This window comes from Eublepharis macularius, chromosome 2, assembly GCF_028583425.1.
Source record: "Eublepharis macularius isolate TG4126 chromosome 2, MPM_Emac_v1.0, whole genome shotgun sequence".
Classification (NCBI taxonomy): Eukaryota; Metazoa; Chordata; class Lepidosauria; order Squamata; family Eublepharidae; genus Eublepharis; species Eublepharis macularius.
Window position 1 is genome coordinate 151,416,704 of NC_072791.1, and position 24,613 is coordinate 151,441,316.

At 43.4% G+C, this 24,613-nt stretch overlaps 1 protein-coding gene across 2 annotated transcripts in view; it reads right to left on the reverse strand.

The window, feature by feature from the left end:
• Positions 1–14,747: 14,747 nt before the first annotated feature.
• The window catches only part of CLCF1 (cardiotrophin like cytokine factor 1), a 47,045-nt gene continuing 37,179 nt past the window's right edge, over positions 14,748–24,613 (reverse strand). Inside the window, exons 2-3 of one of the 2 annotated variants that reach the window (XM_054972503.1) lie at positions 20,782–20,973; positions 14,748–15,955 (exon numbers count right to left, since the gene is read on the reverse strand). In XM_054972503.1, coding sequence (XP_054828478.1) covers positions 15,473–15,955; positions 20,782–20,973 — 675 coding nt within the window. In that variant the 3' untranslated portion in view covers positions 14,748–15,472. The remainder of the gene's footprint in view (positions 15,956–20,781; positions 20,974–24,613) is intronic. The other variant, XM_054972504.1, reaches the window with a different exon arrangement.

Here is a 24,613-nt window from a genome sequence, read left to right on the forward strand (position 1 = left end):
ATATATATTTCTAGTCTTTAACCTGCCACTGGACTTATTTATTGATTTCATTTTATTTTATTTATGTTCTGCCTTTCTCACTGAGATCCAAGGCAGATTACACAGTACAAGTGAAATACAATACAATCAACAAGTAGGACATTCACCGAGCAAGTACAACACAGTTACAACAACATTCAGTGAAAGAAACACAATATGGGTAGAAAGCCCTCCTGAATAGTTTGCAAAAAGCCAGGAGAGTGGGAGCTTTCCTGACCTCCTCAGGCAGGCCATTCCATAAGGTTGGGGCTACTACCACAGAGAAAGTACATGTGCAGGCAGCTGTTGATTTTGCCCTACTGCAGGGTGGTATCTGCAGAAGGGTTGTGTTAAGATGAATGAAGCTGCTGTAGTAGAACATGGGGGAAAGGCCATCGGACAGATATGAGGAGCCAAGGCCATGGAGGGCTTTGAATGTAATAGTCATGACCTTGAACTGAGTCTGGTAACTGATGGGAAGCCAATGGAGTGGCTGCAAATAGGAGTGATATGCATATTTCATCTAGTTTCTGAGAGTAAATGAGTTGCGACATTCTGCAAGGGTTAGCTCTGAGTCAACTTTGAGGAGAGAGCTATGTAGAATACATTACAGTAGTCTAGTCTCGATGTTACTGTGGTATGAATCCAGGAGGCCAGATCAGGGCCGATTCCAGACGGCCCTCCGTATCCCAAAACGTCGCGCGTCGTCGCGCGGAAAACACAAAATATCGCATTTTCTCGCGCGACCTTTGCGCGACCTCGCGCAAAACTTGTGTGAGAAAACGCGATATTTCGCGTTTTCCGCTCGACGACGCACGACAATGCACGACGTTTCGGGATGCGGAGGGCCATCTGGAATCGGCCCAGCTGTGTCAAGATAGGGGGCCATCTTCCAGGCTAGTCTGCTAGTCTGTCTGCTGTCCAATGGACTTTTCAACTGTCACTTGTCCAACATTCCGCCAAGCTGCCTACATTTCCCATCAAAACTTGAGGGAAGCTGACAATTGTCCAACCTGTGACTTTTGTCACTTGTGGTTCCGCTCCCAGTTAGGAGAAGGCCTTTTTTGCAGCTTCATTTATTTGCTTCTCTAGCAACCGTCCTGGGTCTAATATTACCCGTAGATTATCATTCTAACAGAAGATCTCATTCTGAACAGACACGGCTTTGGTAGTTGATTGTTTTGTGAAAATCCACCACAGATCTGTGGGCACATTTGTTGATTCTTTCAGGCTCACTCTCCCACCTCAAAAAGTTTTGTGTGGTATTTTCCTTAGGCTCAGAAGACAGACACACGAAATCCTACTTCTGGCCACCAGATGTCACTTTTATCCCCATGTAATGCAGCTGTCTGGTCCTAGCAATGGTAAATGGTAGAATTTACCACTTCAAACTGATTGCCTACAGTTTTATGAGGAAGAAGTTTTAAAGTTTAAAATATGGTTTTTAACCTCTGGGATGTTTACAACTATAACATAAAATGCCTTCTTCTTAGAAAATTAGGCTTTAATATCTTCCCTTTCATTAAGGAAGAATTTTGGTGATCTCCACAAATCCCCACAGTGCCTAACAGTGTGTTTGCTGATGCCTAAAACACCTCTTCCCCAAAGCAAAGAATCAATCCTGTCTATCCTCTATGTCACTGGAGCAGGAGGTCTTCAGAAAAACCCAGGAAGCGTCTTTCGATCTGTAGTGAGCTCCCATTCAGAAAATTTGTCCCCATCATAGGAGGATATTTGGTTTGGAACAGCCCAATATTTTGCTATTGCTGCCCCCCCTCCTCCTACAGCAGCCATTTTAGGATTGGTATCACTTCCTATGGCACTGGCATTCATTTTGTGATGGTGTCCGCAACATTTTCTCAGAATTCCAAAACCTCCCAAGAGCTTAAACCAGCCTCAGCAGAAGAAACTGTAAATTTATTTTGCTCTCTTCATAATGCAAAAAGATATACAAATTGTGTATTTTCAAAATATACCATTTTTCATATATTGTTATTATATGGAAGAAAGATGTTGATGACTGTTAAAATGGCCACTATAGGTCAAGATACATATACATCTCAATGTAGACTCAAAAAAGCAGCTACAGGGGACCTGATCCTTATCAAGACTAAGACACTGGAGGCTCAGGGGTTAACTCTTTGTCTTTCCCTAGTTGAAATACCCATCCCCACCCTGCTCGTTTCCTGTCAGCTCTGGTCAAAGAAAAAGGTACCTGTCTTTACCCTACAGTATCGAAAAGCAGAGTGGGCAAAGATTAGCCTTCCCTTTCCCAGATTGCAGACTCAATCCATACGGCTGTTTGCTGAGGCCCTACTAATTGCCCCACTAATCAAGATGCGCTTAACCTACAGAAATATTTCCAGACTTATGATATCTGAAGAAGAAGCACAGTGGGAATAAAGTGAAGGCACACCTCATTTTTATTCACAAGAAGTTACATATATGGTTTTGATTATCTGCTACTAGAACAATGGGCAGGTGTGCTCCTCATAAAGGTGGGATAACCCATATTATCTCTCAACATCACGCCCTCCTTTTTGCAAAATCCAGGGGTGGGACTGTGCTTTCTGGGCAAAGGTGGTATTTTGGGGATTCCCCCAAGCCTCTCAGTTGAGCACATACAAGCTGTGACAGGTTGTTGTGGTACGTTCTTTCTTCAGGATGATGTCAATATTCTTACACTGGCAGAGAAGGGCAGATCAATATGAAATAATGTTTCAGTTTCAACAACTATAGTGCTGTGACTACATCCCAATATGATGACTTAACTTTTCAAGGAAAACTCCAGCTGACAGTTGGATAACAACTGGCCTACATTCCAAAACAAAAAGAGATACTTTAAAACAAAGCAAAAAAGAGGTACAAAACAAAAAAGAGGCCCTTTCCAGTCAGGATTCATACCAGGGCATGGGACAGAGACAGCACTAGTAGCATTAGTGGATGATATCTGTCTGAATGTAGACAAAGGCCATGCCTCCTTATTGCTTCTCCTGGATCTATTTGCAGCCTTTGACACAGTAGACCATGCCATCCTGTTGAGGCATTTAGAAACAGAAGTGGGCATCAAAGGATGTGCCCTGGATTGGTTTAAATAATTTCTCATGGAACTGACTCAAAGGGTTGCTGTCGGAGATCAGCTATCTCCAGAATGGGAACTATCTTGCAAGGTTCCACGGGGCACAATCTTATTTCCCATGTTATTTAACCTCTACATAAAACCTTTAGAACTCATTTGCAGCTATGGAGTTGGATGTCATCAATATGCAGATGACACCCAACTCTATATCTTGCTATCCAGGTCCCTACAGGATACAGTAGAAATCTTAGATCGCTGCCTGACAGCCAAGGTGAAATGGTTGAAAATAACAAATTGAAATTGAACCCAGACAAGACTGAAATGATGCTTGTTGGGAAGGCAGAGATCTTGAAGGATTTTGTACTCCCTAGTTTCGATGGAGTTCGTCTGACTCGGTTAAGAGCCTAGAAGTTATGTTGGATCCAGCACTACTACTAGAAAAAAAGTTAAGGCAGCCACAAAAAATACTTTCTACAACCTCACTCTAGCCTGGAAGATGGCTTCTTATCTCGATATGTCCAACCTGGCCACCTGGATCCATGCTATGGTAACATCAAGGTTTGACTATTGTAATGCACTATACATAGGTCTCCCATCTAAGTTAACTAGGAGGCTCCAATTAGTGCAAAATGTTGCAGCTCAACTTATCAAGAGTGAGCAGGAACATGAACATCTCTCCCATCCTATAGTCACCTATCAGTTACCGTGCTCAGTTCAAGGTATTGGTTATTACATACAAAGCTCTGCATGGCTTTGGTCCAGCATACCTATGGGACTGCCTCCCTCTCTATGTTCCTCCATGGCAGCTTCTCTCATCTGAACAGAGTCTCCTGCAGGTGCCAGGATGCATATGGGCGAAATCAACAGCAGCCAGTAGATGGGCTTTCTCTGTGGTGGCCCCTACCCTGTGGAATGGCCTGCCTGAGGAGGTCAGGGGAGCCCCCACTCTCCTGGCTTTCCGCAAATGATGCAGAATCAAATTATTATTTTCACTCAAATGGAAGGGCTGTATTGTAGGGATGGGGTCTCAGATGCTTCGCTTATTAGTTAGGGACCATAGACTTCACCATTTTTTTGCCTTACATATTATCTGTTGATTTAAATATGTACTCCTATGTACTACCTGTGCTTCATGTTGTCTAATGTCAGTCCTAGAATTATGTTCTGTTTCAGTATTTCTTCTACTCTGTATTGGATTCTTGCTAATACTATGTCTTTTAAAACTTATATCTATTTACCCTTTGGCATTATGGAAATGTCCTTGATACTGTATGGAAATGTCCTTGATATTGATTGTACTAATCTCATACTGTGCAATCCGCCTTGAGTCTCAGTGAGAAAGGTGGACTATTAAATGACATAAATAAATAATAAATTATAGACTACAGCCTAGCCAGTTTACCTCAACATGTATGCATCTTCATCTTCCTTCTCTTATTCTCAGGGGCAAATGTATGCTGAGGTGATGTTATGGAGTAGCATATCTTATACAGTATATGAGCAGGATGTCAGTCTTTGAACTACATGTTCCCGGGAGCCCAATAAGACTCTGAAAATGCAGGATTTTAGAACTGCCACTAAAGCCATATAAACAAGTGGGGGTGGGAGGGTTGTGGCGGAGCCTGCCATTTACAGGGCCATAACTTATTTTTCATTCTGTCTGGATGATGAACAAGTATGGCACAGAGAGGGGTGAAAAAAAGGAGTGATGGTGCAATGGCTCTGGGTTTGCCTAGGGATGTTTTCTGGCCTCCTTCCTGATTTCCTCAGGCCCCAACATCCTGGGCTTTGTCTCTTGCTGGAAAACAGGACTGAGTCATTTACTTTCCAGGACAACAGGCTCCATGAAACAAAGAAAGGCAATAGGAGTTGCCGACCTCAGCCCCTGCCCCAGACTCACCCTGTGGAGTAAAGAATCCATTGGAGTGTGAATCACTGACCTCTATGCTCTCCCCCATCCCACAAGGAGGAAACAGGGCCTGGGAGAGAGGGGCTCAGAGTGACTAGGGCAAGGATCAAAGTACACTCTCTGCTTCTCTCTAGGCTTCCTTTTATCCTTACATGACTAATGTGCTTCACCAGACATGGGCTTTATTTTATGGAGCTATGCTAGGAACCTGACCTGTTTTACTAACCAAGTCCCACCATCCACATCCTTGACTCAGAGAAAAATGGAATGTAGTCCTTTATTTTCAGAGAAGAATTGTAAATATCATTCCTAATGCTGACTGCTCCATTGATGTCCTTTGAGTTTGACCTGATGCTCCTTCATAGCTGAGAGTCTCTCTACACGAGGATGCTCACGTGTAGGAAGACGAAATGTTAGCCAGGAAGCTTAGTTCAAAAAGATGCAGCCAAAGGCTCTGTCTGTTTCACCGCTCTATACAGGGCCAGCAGAGATCACTCCTGAAAGGATTGGTTAATTTCATCTTCTTCTCCCCCTAAAGGGAAGTAACATTGACAGAGCGTCCTCATGTCAGATGTCTCGTGTACAGAGAGTCTGAGAGCCTGAATCCTGCACCTCTTCAACAGCAGGGGCTACATACTCATCAAAAGTGTTCATCTTGTAGGTCCAGTGTGTTCTTTACACATACTAGGTATATCCAATGTACACTTCAAAATCCTACAGATGTACCTTTTTGGCCTGTAGAATACCTGTTTCCAAGCTGGATCTATCAGACTTTCTCTTATATATTGACAACAGCAGCCGTGAAAAACAATTATATCTAAATGTGTCTGACAAACATAGAATGAGATGGATTGTGGGGCTAGCAGATGCACTGACAGAACAACATGTCTCTTTATTCTCATTGTATTTCTTGTGAACAATATTTTATTACAAATGTACTTAACAGAGTTGTTTCTAGTCTTGAAATAAATATTGGCACAAATGAGAAACATGACTGGTTTCCCAAAACTGTTACCATTAAATACAGATACAAAGTTTTCCGGCAGTCTTAAGTTTAAGAAGCTCAAGTTTTGTTAATGAGCTGCAGATTCCAAACAATCCAGTTTTGGGCTTCAAAGTGTTAGAATTCAGTAGTGTGCTTTGCAGCTTAATTTCCAACCAGAATTGTGTTAGAAATTGTTAAGGGATTTTTTAAAGGACCTCTCACCTAATGCCCTATGTGTGAGCACAACTGAAGCTGAACACACACACAAGAGGCAAATTTGCCTCAGTGGCAGATCCTTTCTCCCTGGCTTCTGGGATTAAACTACAGGTCAGTTCAGTCTTGCAGTGAGGCGAGAAAGTTCCTTTTAACTATAAACATTTTCTTTTGTTTTCACTTTGCAACTAAGATTTTAACCTTGACTATGTTATTTCCCAGAAGAATTTTGAACCTATGACATAATTATGACTCTAGCATTGAAATGTTTATATTACAGTAAGATCTGATTGTCCCATCAATCAGACCCGTTGGGTACCATGTATCCTGGGGAATGTATTATTTGTTCTAACCTTTGATCTTTTACCCTGTAAAACAAATAACCATTATTTTGTAAATAATCAGTGTCAAGGGTATTTAAAGCCATCCAATGTTACTGGTCTTTACACATATGTGCCTAAAAAGAGGTGATATGTGTCTGGGCTTATTCTGGAAAAACAAACAAACCATTTTTCTTCTGTAATCACCATGTCTTGGAGTCTTGAAATATATGTGGGTAAGTGGCAATAGGGGAGCGTATACTATTATATATACTAGGGCAGCAGAATACTATTTAAAAAACTCCCCTAACAGAAATGATTTATGCCACAATGCAAGTTTCAAGATGCAAATTTCAATGCTACATTTTTGGACAATTCTGGATTTTGGTGAGTGACAGAAGTGGCAGGGGGAAAAAACCCTACCACAATAAGGTCTAAATGATCCACAATTCTTTAAGTACACCATACAGCTGACAAATAACAAGACTACTCCTCTATATAACTATCAAAAATATATCTTTATCCAAACTGCTGTGTGCTTACTAATCACAACCAAGATACAGACAAAATAGTAGAAATGGTATTCCAAACACAAGGATATTGGGCGTGAAAATAGATTTCGCTTTGAAACGTGTGTTTTTGAGAGCCGGACTTCAGGTCCGTCAGACTTTGAGACGTCCGGGGATGAGGAGACTAGGTCCTTGAGGAATAGGAATGTCTCCTATGAAAATGCTCAGCCAGGGACTAGTGAACTTTTTTAGGCAAGGGCCCTCGAGCTCAGAAGAAAGGGAAGAGGTAATTTGTCTACTAGACCTTTGAATTGTGTGGAAACAAGAGTCCTTAGTAAGGGGTTGGGCTTTGTGCCCACCCCTTGGTATCAGCCATGGCATACTCATATTGATATTTTCAAATTGATTCGGCTTGTTAAATTAAAAAAATTTAACTGCGGTAGGTCCCCCCCCCCCCGCGCTATTTGCTGTTTACTACACGGTGCCCCTCCCTTTTTGAGTGACAGAAGTGTGCAAGTAAGTAAATGCAAATTTTGTTTTGCAGATTTATTTCCATGTCATTGGGCCCTGTCATGATATTAATGTTACTGAGCTATTCATCAATTCTGGTTCCTTACAGGAAGTGCAAGTCTATGTTGGGATATAAATAGAAGCTAAACTATGGGCGTAATTAGTGATGTATGTCTAAAACATCAAGTAACGTGGAAATACACTATTAAGGGGGGGATAACACACTCTATTCACCCTTTCGCCAGCCACCCTTTGTTCCTGATCACATGTGATTCCTCATGTCTTGGCCAGTTAACCTGTTAAACATACATTAACTCTGTAATCCCTAAGCAGAGTTATGCCCTTCTAAATTTATTAATTCTGTGAGTTAACTCTTATGTAACTCTGTTTAGGACTGCATTGTTAGAAGAGTATCACTCTGATTAGGACTGCACGGTAGGTAACTTTTGTTTTAAATAAAATTGGGTCTGTGTCCTATGTAGGTATGCCTGACAAAGGCCCAAGTCACCGTATTTGTAGGGCTTTTTAAAGACAGTTTCTTCTGAACTGACAACATTTCTAAAGTTATTATGAAGTATAAAACTACACTAAAAATCGCTTGAAATACAGGGTTGTCTTGGTTTGTTTGCTTCTTAACTTTGAATATATCTAATAGCAGTTTAAATATTGCTGAGCATCTTGTCCCTCGACCCAGCCTTCTGAACTCTCTTTGCACAAACACTCACCTTAAAATCTGAAATGATGCCATTGAACAACTGATGTTCTATATGTATGAAATTACAACGGAAAGCACTAAATGGTATTTCCGTAATACAAAACCCATCTATCTGTCCAGTTCAGAGTAGCCCTGTGAACTATTATGACATGGAGAGAGAATAAAAATGCAAATGAAAAGGAGTTACATTTGTGAATAGATGAGTAAGATCCCCATGGACCAGGCAGGGAATATTTAAGCCAAGTTGAATATGCTAACAAATTTCACTCTTGAGTTAGGAATTCCTGAACTAATTTCTGTAGGGGCACATCTGGATCAGGCTGTTTAGGGGAACAGATGTGATTATTCAGAACTGATACTAATATGAGAATTTGGGATTACCCACTGTTAAGGGCAGACAGATTCAGGACAAACAAAAGAAAATATTTTTCACACAACATAAATTATGGAATTTGCTGCCATAATATGTAGTGATGGATGTTAGCTAGATGACTTTAAAATGGACCAGTCAAATTCATGGAGAATAATGGGTGATAGACCCAGGGGGCATTTCGTAGAAAAAGAGCTGCAGGAACTCATTAGCATAATTCATTACCACTACTCATTTGCATATACCACGCCCCTTGACAGCACCAGAAGTGTGTCATTAGCATAGCTAATTTGCATATGCCACACCCCCTGACATCACCTATCCTGGCTGTTTTGGACCCAATCCTGGTCATTCAGGGCCAAAATTGGGCCCAAAATGGCAAAAAGGGGCTAAAATGGCCGAAAAGGGGCCCAAAATGGTCAGGATTGGGCCACTGCTGAGAGGGAGAGTGATCCACCACCCATCAGAGGCCTGATCCTGGCTGTTTTGGGACCAATCCTGGCTGTTTTGGGTCTGATCCTGGCCATTTTGGGCCCAAATTGGGCCGTATTGGCCCTGATCCAGGCCGAAATGGTACCAAAATGGCCAAAAATCAGGTGGGTGGGGCCACCTGACACGTGACCTTTTTGGAGAACTACCAGAACTGTGTTCCTGCGCGTTCCCCCTCAAAATGAGCCCTGGATAGACCTATTTTCCATGAATTTATTTAATCCGGCTTTAAAACCTTCTTAACTAAATGGATAGCAAAATGAACTCTGAAGGCCATTTGCTAAGGGATAAAGAAATTGGAAAGGCTGTTGCCTTCATGGTTTATTGGTGGGATTCTCAGAAGCTTTTGTCTGATCACTGTTGGACTAGATCTAGCAGTGTTCTCCTTCAGTTCTTGCAATCCACATGATTGTCTAGTTTATTTATTTATTTTATTTATACCCTGCCTTTCTTGCTGAGACTCAAGGCGGATCACATGACATAAAGCAATGTCATAAAGCAATCAGAGAACATAAAACATCCAAAACACAATACAATAGGATTAGGATTATAAAAATTATAAAAATAATGCAAAAAGGAAAAGGTATCAGATGTGATATATCTTAAACTATGCAAAAACTAGCCATTAGAAAGGTACATTCATAAATGCCTCTTGAACTGAACATTCCCATTGGTCATTAAAATTGCCAAATGCTGAGAAAGAATCAGGCACCTGTGAGGGTTCCGAGTCAGAATTCTCTGGATCAAGCTTAGTATACGGGGAGGAGGCAGTGATTTGGGGTAGGTTTGGGTGTGCAAAAGCTGTTTCACTTTAGGAGAACAGCTCTCTCTCTCTCTCTCTCTCTCTCACACACACACACACACACACACACACACACACACAAACTCCAATGCAAAAAAAATTGTTCAAGTTGGTTTCTTTTCTGATGGGTTATCAGCTATAAATGGAATTGGCTTAAACTGGCCTGGCCACATGCTAACAGGGCTCCTCAGTGCCAGGCACAGCCATGGATATTATTGACAGCCTAAACAAGCACTGGCTGTTTAGTTTATGCCTGACACTGGCTATCTCTGAATTTAGGCAGCAAGCAATCAGGGCCACCGGGGCAAAATAGTAAAGAGTCCAGTAACACCTTTAAAACTAACCAACTTATTTGTAGCATAAGCTTTCGAGAACCACAGCGTTTCTTCGTCAGAGAGCTGTGGTTCTCGAAAGCTTATGCTACAAATAAGTTGCTTAGTCTTAAAGGTGCTACTGGACTCTTTGCTATTTCTCTTCTGACTAGTTTCCCATGCTGAGAGGGAGTGATGAATGAAAAGTAAATTCCAGGAAGGGCCTGAACATCTCCTGGAATTACAACAGATCTGCAAACTACTGGAGAAAATGGTTGCTACGGATATGGCATTATATCCTGCTGAGATTTCTTCCCTCTCCAAACCCTGCCCTGCCCAGGTTCCACCTCTCAAATGTCCAGGAATTTCTCAACCAGGAGTTGGCACCCTTGCAGTGAGTTCAACAGGGCTTATTTATTTTTATTTTTATTTTATTTATGTCATTTATAGTCTGCCTTTCTCACTGAGACTCAAGACGGATTACACAGTATTTCAGATTCCTTGCTGATTGCAGACTCCTTTTTCTCCCTTCTTAATTTTGTTTTGGAGGTGCAGGGGTGGGAGGGAGAAGCCTCTCTTGGGACCTGTGATGGTTCTCAGCAGCCCTGGTTCAAGCACTAGAGATACAAAAAAGAAACCAGAGAAAGAAAACTGGACAGAGGTGTGTGGAAAAGACTGGCACACCAAGGGTCTGAGCTAGAGGGCTTGTAAAGAACGCTCCTGCCCCTGTGAAGCAGTCAATAAGGTACTAAGGAATCCCCTGGAGAGGTGTGGGGGCAGGCTACAAGACACCTGGAAGGGGGACGGAAACCAACTGTTGTCATGCAGCAGCCTTTAAAAGGGAAGTCATCAGTGGGAAGCATCTGGTGAGTTACATTTAGGAACGGAGGCAGTGTAACTCCTTTGATTCTTATAAGATGGGGTGGGGGTAGATAGAGTGGCTGAGAGGTCAAGCTTTGTTCTCTCCTTGTTTAACACTTTAGTGATCTCACCACAGCTGGAAAGGGTCACAGCAGCCAACCTGGATGCAAAGACCCTCCAGTGATCTATCTCCAGGGACCCAGGCTGGCTTCTTACAGTCCAGCAGAAGACACGTTTTAAGAGGTGAGGTACAGGAGGCCTGCTAGTAATAGCATGGATGGGTGGCTTGGAGCCAGGATTTGGAGCCTGTATTCCCAGCTTTGGGGTGGGAAGAAGGTCTAAGGGTTGAAAGCAGGAAGGATGGGGCTGGGAGCTGGAACCTCTGCAGTCTACTCCATCCATGGTTGCTCTGTGGGTTTGATTCTTTAGAAGCCAGCTGCTGTGGTTGTCTCTTTCTCTTCCTACAGATGCTGGCTTTCATTGTTTTTTTCCCATCTTGATGTGACTAGTTGCCATTGCCCTGTGCTTACTAGAGAACAGCTCACTGAAGTAACTGCAGGGTATTAGATGTGCCCTCCTTAGTTACCTGCAGTCCTCAGAGAAACTTCTGAGAACAAAATCTAGGCGAGACTAAGGCATGGTATAATTTTGTCCACTTTCTGTCTCTCTAAGTTTTATACGGGTTGAAATGGACTGAGAGCAGGAACTGACTTCCCCTGGGTTTCCAACAGAGCGGGAACCGTGACACAGTGATATGCATCTGCTTTTAGTTCCCAGCATCTCCAATTAAAAGGATCAGGTTATAAGTGATGTGAAAAACCTTTGCCTGAGACCCTGGAGAGCTGCTGCCAGTCAGATAGACAATACTAACCTTGACAGATCAGTGGTCCAATTTGGTGTATGGCAGCTTCCTGTGTTAAATGAAAGTTTGCCAGACTGCAACCAGGAGATTTCCCCCTTTATATTTAACACTGTGCTAAATCAGGAAACTCAGCAGTCATCTCCTGCTCATTCTCCACCCCACCCCATACCAGTCAGTCTGTCTGCCTCCTCCACCTGCTGTGCAGCACACCTGGAAGCAATGGTTGGCTGTCATTGACTCATAATTTTTGAGCTCATGAACAAATCTGCACTTCCTGGTAGAGGCACTGGTTACGGGAAATGTGCCAGAATGCCTGGGTTCTGCTTTTTTAAAATTTGGCATTCCTCATGTGTTCATTTATAAGGCTGGGATTTTTCTGTGGCCACCTGCTTTCTCTATGGAAATGGCCAAAGTTCTAGATATCAACAGCTCCCTGTTCTATAGTGGCACGAACTGTGAACTGAAGTCTCACCTTAGCCATGCATTCTGAAGGCCTGATGCAAACCATTTTCACACATCCTCAGCTTCTCCGTTTGATAGGTGTGGTGCAAGGATTATTGGAGATAATACATGGGAAGCACTTTGAACCTTCTGAAATAGGTTTAAAGAAATTAGCTACAGAGGTTGTCAACTGCCCATAGAAGAAGTTCTGCCCCTTTAATAAAAGTTTAATGGGATGGTATTTACCAGGAGGTATTATTTACCTCTGTACCAAAAAAAGATTCAGTTGCCTTTTCCCACATTATGTTACTAAAGGGTAGGCTCCAGGCCTGTTGGCAACCTCATTAACCACACTATTTTCTCTTTATCCCAATTTACTTTCAGGGTAAAACTGCAGGATATAATTTTTAACAAGTTGGGTTCAGGTGCCTCACTTTCCCTGCAGCTGCAGGGAATGTTGTTTTAAAAGCCTGTGGGGCCCCAATTCAGCCTGGGAGTTCAACGTGGGGTGGGGGTTCCTACCCACATCCACTGTTTTCCCAAGCCAAAACAGTCCAACAGGAATTAGGTGTAACTCCCTCACCCAAGGGCTGTTTCAGCTCTGGAAAACAATGTTGGGAGAGGTAAGAGACCTTCCTTCCCCCATGCCACAGTCCCAAGCCAAATTGACCCCCTGCGGGCTTTTAAAAGGACATTCCCTGCTGCTGCTGTGTGGCTAAGGGGAAAGCAATCTAGTTCAGGAAATCTGGACCAAATTCATTAAAAATCTTATCATGTAGTTTGGCCCTTAGGCGACCAGTGTATTCTGAATTTGACTTACCTGTACATATTCAAAGTTGGTGGCCTTGCTAGTATGTAAACAGCCACTCTGAAGATGAGGGGCATCAAAATGCTCTTGTTAATCTTTCCATCGCTTCAACTTGCTTCAGTCTCTGCTCACCCTGTAAATTGTGAAGACTGCTCAAACATAGTGACATCACCATTGTTTTCTCAATACCTACGTTAGGTTTTCTCAGACCTTCTGTAACAAGTCTCTGGCGCTGAATAAATGAAAATATCTATTCATTCAGCTCTTCTTGACCTAAGAACAGCCAACTGTTTCTGGAACAGTTTCTTTTCTACATTGTCAGGGGGACAGGACAGAAGCATTAGAAAGCTTGGCAAATCTGACTGGAAGAGCTAAGTAAGGCAGAGACCTTTTATAGACAGAAGCTCTACACATGGTGGGCTGAAATCAGGATGTAAAAGTTTTCCCATCACTAAATCTTCATCTTTAGAAGAATTTTACCTGTTATTTCTGTCTATGATGTAACTGTAAAAGGCTCAGAGCCACCATCCATATAAAAGGTGGTGAACATAACATAAGGGCCAATGGCTCTGACTGGCCAGGAATCCTGACAATGTTTTGCCACCTTCTGGGCATGGAGCAGGGATCACTGGGGGTGTGGGGAGTGGAGGTAGTTGTGAGTTTCCTGCATTGTGTTGGACTAGATGACCTTGGAGGGATTTCCAACCCTGTGATTCTGTGATACAAGACTTTGCAGTAGGCACCAGTTCCTTGACTGCCTTCTATCTCCTCATTCTAAAATGAAATTTCCAACTCACAGTCTTGGAAATCTACTCTTTTAAATGCCACTTGCTGCTTCTGAAATGACCTCTAATCTCTGCTTCTGGGCTGGAGTCAGCGTTCTGCCTTCATAGTTTTATGAAGGGAGAGGATAGCAGGGAGGTTCTGAGGGCAGTGCTATGATCATGTCTGTAAGAAAAGTTTCTCCAATCCACAGCATCATTTGCAGTATACATAAGGGAATGCTTGGGCTTATGGCAGAGGTAGCAGATCCTCCAGGGCAGAGGTTACATGCTTCTTAATTGTAGTCTTCATAGTGGAAGATCAATAAGAGGAGACTCCTTATACAGAGACACAAACACAGTTTGTTACTATGTATGATGGGGTCCTGCCCAGAACCAGTGTGATGCAGTGGTTAGGGTATGAGAAGAGGAACTGAGAAACCCAGATTCAGATCCCCAGTCTGCCACGAAGTGACTTGGGCTAATTATTCTTTCAAAACCCAACTTACCTCACAGGGTTGTTGTGAGGATGAAATGGAAGAGTGAATGTATACCATTTTGAGCACCTTGGAGGAAATGTAGGGTAAAAATATAGTAAATAAATATGCTTTAGAGAGAGAGAAGGCCAGCACAACTCCTGAAGAAAGCCTTTTATTTGTTAATACAAGAATAGAAATTCTGCAATAAATACAATCTAATAAATAACATCTGAAAATAAATAAATATTAATACAGACAAACTGAGAATAACACAACCTGACAGTGGGGAAGAGAAAGAGGGGTGGACAGAGAGGAAAGGGGAGAGAACTGAGGATGGGGCCATACTTGGGAAACTCTCCATCTCCTTCCTTCCCCGCTTCCTTGCTAGTGTCAGTGTAAACCACACAGCTTCACTGGCCCGCCTGCCACAGCATGGAAGAAGCTCAAGCAGGCAGTGATGACTGTTAGGATGATGGTCCTATCTGTTTTGTCCCAGAGCTCTTGGCCTTGAAGAACATGGTACGTGCTTCCCTCAGAACTGCCCAGTCTTGCCAATGTGAGGCCTAACCATAAGTCCTAACTAGCACAATCCCTTTAAAAGAGAATGCAGGAACCTAGGCTCTGGTGAGAACAAATTCAGGAGCTGGATTGTCAGAGGTGGAGGTTGCCAGATGTTTGCTGCCCTGTGGCCAGGGCTTTATTGCTTATCACTGAGGTAAGGAGGGGAGCAGGGATCTTCCTCTCCTTCTGGAAAATTAATAGTCCCCTCTGGTAAGGAAGGAATAACAAAAATATAGGAAACCAAGGAGAAGGAGAAGGAAGGAAAGGAATGGGTAGGTGAGAATATGCTCACCTAGAGGCACAGCTTCATAAATGAGAGCAGTGCAGCACCATGAAGCAAGGGGACGTTTTTTAGTTGGGTTGGGAGGGAACAGTGGATTCAGAGGCTTTGAAAAACCCTAGGCCTTCGAAGGGCAAGTATGCCATCAGTGGTTGAGGTGATGAGACAAAGAATGGTGAAGGGCAGGGGTCAGAAGCCCCTGGTTTCTAGGTGCAGCATAACAGCAGATGGTGGCACCCTCTTGCGCAGCCTGTTAAAGTCCTTGGCTGAGCGCCAAAGCCAGGTCTGCAGCTCTTTGAGCAGCCAGAAGTCATCCATCTTCCTCAGGAAGTGGCTGTTAGGGGTAGGTGTACCATCAGGCACTGGAGGTGGAAGTGGGTAGCCCAGAGAAGCCATGATGCCAGCAATAGAGCCCAGCAGCCCTTGCAGGCTGGCTCGGAAGTGGGCCAGGCTGTGGCGCAAAGTTGGCATGGCAGTTGGGGTTGCTCCATCCATGGTCCTCAGGTAGCACAGTAAGTGGCTGTAAGCCTGGTAATTGGCTGCTAGCCGTGCATTGTCATTCAGGCTGCGCCACAGCTGGAAGTCCACAGTGGCACTGGGCACAGCCTCTGCCCCGATTAGCCGGGGAGGGTCAAAGTCCGGCTCATTGAAAGGTGGTCCCAAGTAGTTGAGCTGAAGAAAAAGATAAGAAGGTATTAAAGTCAACACTTCCAGGAGCTCCGTGTACTTTCCCACCCATCCTCATCATATCCTTAACCTCCCATTCTTGCTATGAGACAGCCATTTTAATTCTTCAGAGCTGCACAGCGCACTAGGATTAAGTGCACACTATGTATGAAAGCCAGTGCAAGGCAGTGGTTAGAATGTCAAACTAGTATCTGGGGGACCAGGGTTCATATCTGCACTCTGACATAGAAGCCTTGAGTCAGTCACACACTCTCAGCCTAACCTACCTCACAACGTTGTTGTTGGGGGGATACAACAGAGGAAAGGAGGAGGACATGGTAAGTCTCTTTGGGTCTCCAATGGGGAGAAAGGTGGAGTATAAATGAAATATATAAAGAAATACATAAACGGCATTGTGATATGCATGATTTACTCTGAAAACATATCCATGTATATACAAATTACGCTTGGATCTAATGAGACACCCAATATGCATATATGGTAATAATGCCTCTTGACAGATGAGAGCTCTTGTAATCTGCCCTGCAACTGCTGCTTATATATATTCAAATATATAAAGGTACGTACTGTCCCCCCCCCCAACCCTGCACTTTCTGGTGGATACATGTACACACACACAGTTCATTAACACCTGCCTCCCTGCTGAGTTGCGTTCCTGGGATTCCCCACCCCACTGCCAGCACCAATGCCCTGCAGGGCAGCAGGATTGCCCAGGCATTGGGGGTAGGCGGGTAGGGTGAAGCGCAGAGCGGAAGGGAGGTGTGTCAAGGCCTGCGGGTGTGTGAACAATCTGACAAGCTCAGGAGACAAATTAATTTCCTCTGTGTCGCCTGAGGGCAAGTAGAGACGGTTCTCCCCAAACAACAGCACTAACTAACTAACAGAGCAGGCTGGGACGTGGCCAACACCCTGAGACCAGCAGGGGAAGTGGGGAAGAAGTAGCTCTCTTAAGGGCAACAAGGCAAGAGAAGGGAAGGAAGGTGGTGTGAGGCAGCCACACATCTGGAAGGTGTAATGCTGGAAGTTATGAAAAGGGGAGACCAGCTGTAGCACTTAGGATGGATCGTACTAAAGCTTTCCTTTCTGTTTGTTTTTCTTCATGGGACATTTCAATAGTGAATTCAGACTGCTCAGACAGTCTCAAATCAGCATACTGGACTCCTCTCTTTTTCAGGGATCTCCTAGCATCTCATTTGTGCGGCCCCAAGAATGAAATTTGTGCTTTCTCAGCTGCATTATAAACACACAAAAGCTGAAATGCAACTGTAAATCAACCTTTCTGCATGAATCAATTGTTTAGAAACCCTAGCCTTCTCGTTTTTCACACACACACACCAACTGGCAGAAAAGCTGAAGATGAGTTTTTTTAAGAAGCACATGTGAATTCATAGGAGTATAAGGGAGAAGAGAGCCAAGAGGAAAACAGAACTGGTCTGAACAACTTAGATTTGTGATAAGGGTACTAAAACATTACTTTGGATCTTTCTTCATCAGTAGATATGATTGCTGAAATATTTAGATTCTGCTTTTCCTCCCTATCAAAGGGGGATATATATCTGTACTAAGATAATGCAATATTTGCACTGAGAAAAGCTGTGACCTGCATAACTTGAGAAAAAGAGCACGTGTTTGCTTCTTTTTTACCATTTCTTCTGCTCGCCATGGAAAGGATCGAAAGTTACAGAGTGCTCTCTGACAATAGAAAGCTTCCTTTTGCTTCTGCAATTTCATTAGAAATTGCTTACAAATCCCATCTGTGTGTCCAGCCAGAAGGGATGTAACCATGCCTTTTTCAAAAGATTCTGCCCCCCACAATCCTGAAATTTTTGGGAGGGGGGATGACTGCATACTGTGTACCTCTCCAGATTCCATGATTGCATAGAGTTGTAGAATATAAGCTACCCTGGCTGCAAGGTTGGCCCAGGCAGCAGCTGCTGCTCATGATCCTAGCTAAGGACTGCAGTGGACCTAGTGCTAGAAGCAAAGGAAACGTGCTAGAAAAAGGTGGATACCTTTTCCTCCTCCTCAGGTATGCAAATGCTCACCACAGCTGCAGGACTGCGGTAGCCATGAGATTCCCATCAGCCAAGTGAGTTAGCAGGGAGGACCAATGCAGGAAGAATCACTCTAGCCCCTTTTGCTGCAGAGATTTGATGCACACTGGATCCTCTTAAGTAAGTCCCATGTGGGTGAGACTCTGGTGTTACTTTCTCCTAGAAGGTTTGAATAGCCTTCTGTACCAATACCTTGTGTGTGTGTTATCTGCTGTCAAGTCGCTTCCAACTTATGGTAACCCTGTGAACGAATGCCCTCCAAAACATTCTGTCATTGACAGCCTCGCTCAGGTCTTGCAAACTGAAGGTTGTGGCTTCCTTTATTGAGTCAACCAATGCCTTACATCACCACAAATGGAAGTAACTTTGCCCAAACAGAAATCCCCTGGCAGAAATCATCCTCAAAGAGCAACCAACAAGGCAGCCGAACCAACTGGTTTCCTGAGATACAGAAACCCTGTAGCTATGTAAATACCCACACATGTGCATGTATGCACATGTATGGGTATTTTCCCTGCTGCAGAACCATTCAGTTGCCAACTGCTATACCTCTCTGAATGTCAACCTACTTAGGAAAAAGTAGTAGGTAAGAGAACTCAGAAGATCTGGACTTTGGGAGTGAAAAACAAATATAATGGTGGCAAATACTATTAGGGGGGCCTGTGCTGTGTTACAATGTAAGGTGAAACAGGAGGGCCTATAGGGAGGGTCTGATTCTATGCAATCCTTTCAGGGCAACACATTCTATGAGGATCATGATACCACAGTGTTTCCATATAATAACTGAGGTCCTGCCTCATCCTGTGTCACCTGTTATATCATCTGAAGACAGACATGTTTTAGGTATGGCAAAGATGGTGTGAAAGTACCCGTACTTCCTTAAAAGCACACGTAGATTTTTCTGTCTGAAAACACAACAATTCTGCAAGGTTCTAGCATGTTTGTGGATAAGTCATGGTTAACTCATATAGACTAGTGCAAAGTACATCACTAACGTGAACATGTATGTATATTGACTGTTTAAAATTTATCTTTTAAAAATGGACGACCCAATGATTGCATAAAAGGAGCAGCAAAATGAAGATCGATCGTTCATCTTGCTTATGCGTATGTGTGTAAGGGCATTGTGAACCCAGGTTCATGCGGTAAATAAAGAGCCCACTGTGACTATTATCAATTTATTTCATGCAGAAAACTGGGAGCAACTTAGATATGACATTCTGAGGGCAGCTCTAAGTGTTAACAAATTGCATACACCAACATTGCTTTCATGTAGGCAACTGTATATATTGTATTGTTTTGATCGCACTCATATCACTTTTACTGCATGTAACATCATGGGAATTGACCATTAACTGGCATTTGAATGTTGAGGGTAACATACCCAATGTGCGTTCATTATGTAGTAATATACACATGGGGTTGGTTGGGCATATATCCTGTTGGATTCATATTCTAGGACAGACCTTTATCCTATTTTTCTTTTCTATTTTTTAAAATTTCCTTTTTTAAAATGATCATTAAGCAAACAATTAATGAATTATCAAAATATTGCCATTTCATTAGATACATTCCAGTCAAAATAGAATATACACATTGCAACATTTCAGCCTCTTGTTTTAGTACCAACATGGGAAAGTCAGAAAAGGTAAGAAAGAAATACTGTGATAATCCTGGCCCAGGATCACCCTACCCCTTTCTGGTAAAACAGGATAAAAATGTACACTATAACTCATGAGGGTGGGCTTCATGTTGGATATGCATATGGCCCCGCCTAGTGGCTCATGAAAATGCATCCTATATAATCACTGGCAGTCTAGTGTGATTGAGAAGGCTGCTCAGCTAGTATTTTCAGAGAGTACATTTAAACCAATAACATTAGATGGACATCAGCTGTTACAGAATGGCCTAATTCTTTGGTTTGGGTGAGGATTTAAAGTTTCTTAGGTTCCATTTTAAAAAGGAAGTTTCCAGAAGCCAGTTATGCTGGAAAGTATGAGCTATTAAATGTTCTAGTGCCAAATTCAACTGTGTTTCTTCTTTCCACTCTCACAATTGATCTTAGTACCCTGTGCCAAGAAAGCCTGCCAAGGGGTAGGGTTTGGAATGCCAGGTAGGCCAGGGAGCAGGGGATACCATGTAGGCTGAGGGGGTGCCCCAGCCTCTGCTCTCTACACAGCCGGGCGTTTCCCTGGCGAGTTCTGACAGACAAAGGCCTCACCTCACCCCAGCAGGAGATGCACAACAGATTGTAAACAGGGAGACTCCACTGGTGCCTGAGGGCAGGGAGGGGGCAGCGTGTCAGATAAGCTGCCAAGAGAGGGCCATAGCTGTGGAGAGAGCAATATTTTAACTGTTCTTATTGCATAAGAGAAATTTCAGATAGGACTCCTATCCGAAGGTGCTGCAAGCAGTACAAAGACTGTCTGCCTCTCTAAATCCCTTCACATACTGAGCAGATCCTGTCTTCTTTTGACACTCTCGTTCCTTGCACTGAACTTTCAGGGCTCCAGTATGTGACCATGTGTAAGATTCATTGAGCTCTCAACCCAGAGTATGGTGGGGGGCATAGTCTGACCTCATCTTGCTGCACTGCAGAGAAATCAGAGTTGGTTGGGAGAGGAATCTGGGCATAGTTTACAGAGTCAGAATTAGAGACTTAGCAGGAAGAGAGGCACAAAGGAAGGAGAGGAAGGGGGTTTCTAGTTGGTTACTCAACTCGATAGCCTCCAGCTCTCCCAAAGCTTCTACACTCACATAAGTGGCCGCAAGTGCGTGCAGCTGGTGTTCCAGATAGCGAGTAAGGTCGTACGTCTGCTGGATGGACTGCCTGGTAGTCACTTGGTCCGTGCTGTTCAATGCAGGCACCACAGGAAGGTTCCAGAGCGTGGCACACAGGAAGGCAAGGATCCCCCACGAATCTCCTGCAGGGAGCACACTTGTAAGGAGCTGTGGGCGAAGGGAGCACTGTGACAGGGGGAGCAAAGCCTGTATTGCCCAGCCCCACCCCCAATTCCCAGGAAAAGTCACAGGAACAAACTGCTTACTGAAATGTTTCAAAGGCCCTACCCCATCACACCTATTTCAGTACCTGCCATGATATGTGAAATTGTGCAGCTGGAATCCACAGGCCACCGAAGTCATTAAACTTTGTCACTGGCCCTACCATGAGTAATCCTTGAGAGAGGAAGCCAGCTGCAAAAAATACCTTATAGAGCAGCCTGTCTCTCCCCACCCACCACCCACACTACCAACGTGAACCTCCTTCTCTTCAAATAAGCAAAATTACTCTAACGGTCTTCCCCTCTCGCCACAAGCAACACACCAAAAAATTATTTATTTTCTTATGGGCCGTTTCACCACTGCTATCTGACCCCATCCATGCTTTTAGAGGGAGACTGACAAAACCAAACTGTGGAGACAGAGCCCAGCCTGGGCTCTAGGAGCAGAGACCTCTCAAACATTCTGATTTCCTCTGTTCACCTCACTCTGCAGTGAAGTTAATACACTGCATAGGCATTACTTGAAGAATGTGCCAAATCCACAGAGAGAATCAACAGCTGAGAAAAAGATTTTCTTTTCAAGCGAGAGAAGTTTTTTAAAAAGTTATTTTAATTCTGCATAGGGATGATAGATCACTGGTGAATAAGGTTGCTCTCCAGGTGAGGCTTGGAGAGCTCCCTGAACTACAGCTGCTCTCCAGACTTCAGAGATCAGGTCCCCTGCAGAAAATTGCTGGTTTGAAGGGTAGACTCTATGGCATTGCATCCCTGCTGAGCTCCCTCCTCAAACAGCCCTCTCTAGGATCCACTCCCAAATTTCCAGGAATGTCCAGAAACCACAACATTCAAAAATCAGTGGGGGAACATTTTAACCTTCCTGGTCATTTAGTTGCTGATCTAAAAGTAGCAGTTATCCTGCAGAGGAATTTCAAAGGAAGGTAAGAAAGACAGACTCCTGAACTGCAACTGATAAGAAGCTCAAGACAATGCATCCACCTGGAATGAATCCAGAAAAAGGCTTCCTGTCTCACTACCAGTGCTGATTTCTGCACACCCACCACCCCTCCCTCCGCATATCCCACCCTATTCACCAGCTATTATCATTTGGCTTCTGTAATCACTTCATTCTCCAAGATATAAGGACAGATGGACTCACATTCTAGCTATACCTGGAGAAGTGAACTATGGCTCACAAAAGCTCATACCCTACCACAAATTTTGTTAGTCTTATAGGTGCTACTGGACTCTTGCTCTTTTCTACTGCTACAGACAGACTAACATGGCTACCCATCTTGAATTTAACAATGAGTACCCAGTTTCATAGAAATGAAATAAAAATAAAATGAGATAAAATAAAATAATAGAAATGAGTACCCTGTTTCCTGGGGGTAAAGTGTAGAAGACTGGGGTTAGCAATGGCAATGTAACAAAAAGTCTGCCAAGAAAACATTGTGATGCAAAATCCCCCCATGGGTCAATAATTACTCAGAGCTTGCACAGGGAACTACCTTTTACCTACTGTATACCCTGAATGTTGTAATTCTGAATATTTTAGCATTTTGAGATGTTGGATCCTGTAATTGAATTACTGAATGAGAAACATAAGACTCTTTTTCAATATATAATTAAATTTACATGACAAAAGTCTTCTGGTTTTCACAGATATATTTGGAAGTTAATATCTTCAAAATTATTCAGTAGGAATACCCAAAATGGCTTCTTAATTTGTCTGGCTAAGTGAATCTATTATCCCCTGACCGATTTTGAAGGGTATGTATGCATCTACTTTGATTTCAGCAGATGAGAGCTGAAAATGGGGCCGTGCATGCATAACTACCATACAGACCTACCCATTACTCATACCAGTGCCTCCCACTTATGATGATTCAGCCATGAAACACACAGACCAGCCCTGTCCACTCGCGCTTCATTAAAGACTATCCCGCGGCATTTTCCTGCTTGTACCACGCCTAGGCCCAGCCCGGCCCGGATGATTCTAGCCTGCTTCAGTGCTTCCGCTGATATTCCCACTGCGACTAGGGCTCGCCCATTCCTGCTCCTACTCATTTTACACACTTTAGTGTTTATCCTGTTTACAGATTCCTTTGCAGATCTGAAGGAGGAGTTAACAATAAGGACCTCAGGGACCCCCATACTCCCAACCAGCAGGAGACTCCAAATAATAATTTCACTTCTTGATGGCTGTCTGGTAAAAGTATTGCCAGCTCTCCTTAAACCGTCCAACCAAGTACACCAAGAACGTGCAAGGGATAGGAAACAGGATTACAATGGCATATACTATCTCTGACCTACAAATGTTCATTGGAGTGTGCAGGAGACATACTGGCACATGGGTCTCTTCATGTGAACTCTAGTTTTCTACACATGTATACATGAGCATGCACAGGCTAAATGTATACTTTCCAAATAACTTACACAGGTTGCGAGTGGAGTTTGCTGGCACAATCCTGCCGTCATGCTTATTAATTGTACATGCTTAGAACACAGGGTTTCTCACCTCAAGATGCCACCTGGAGTTCTCTCAGAATTAAAATTAAAATTTCACACTACAGAAATCAGGTCTCTTGGAGGAAGTGGCACCTTGACAGGTTGGACTCATGGCATCATATCCCTGCTGAGCTTACTCCTCACCCTACTGCTCTGCACCATCCCTAAATCTCCAGAAATTTTCCAGAATGGAGTTGATAACTCCATTAGAATGGCTGGAAAAAGACTGAAGTGAGAAAGAAAAGGGAGAGAAGTACTCCGGCAGATGAAAAACTCAGTTTCTACCATTCTTAGTACTTAGCAGGGAGAACACTCTTCAAGATCCTGTCTTAACTACCGCACCAGCAGATTTTCTGTCCAACTACGTTCTGGCCAGTAACAGTTTTCATCTTACCTGCTACATTTTTATTTTGTTTGTCCTCCAAGTAGCTTAGGACTGGCCTAAGGCTGTGAGCATTATGATCAATGGGATTTGAACCAAGATCTTATCAGCTGGGTTAGTCCACCACGGCAAATTTTTCTTTTTCATGTGCCCCAGGGAATGAGTACCACCTCATATTTTTTTTGCTACGTGCTAAGTTGTGTTCAAATCCTCTTCCACTCCCTGAGGCACACAACTCCATTTTTACCAGTTGCCCATGGTTTGGCAGGCTTTTTATTTCTTAAAAGAGCTTGCTTGTGCTTTTAAGTATCTGTCACCTGTTTTAAAAAGTGACACTGTTCTCTTGTTTTCCCCTTTAAACTTAAATGCTGCTTTGGGTGGCAAGACGTTCTCTTCATGATACTCTCAAGGATCAGCCAATCAGCACTTTACACTGCTATATTGTATTGGAAATAGGGGGGAAAACCCCTCACCTTAGAGACCAACTAGATTTCCAGGGTGTGAGCTTGCAAGAGGGTTCAAGCCCTATAATCTCCTGGTAGCAGGTGATGCGAAAGACCAGTGAGCTGCTTCCAATTAGAGCCAAACTATACATGACATTTTAAAACAAGTTGGGCCTGGGTTCCCTGTGCAATATTCCGTGCGTGTACAGCTCCAAAATGGGACAAAACCAAAAAAATATGGACTGTTAAAACAA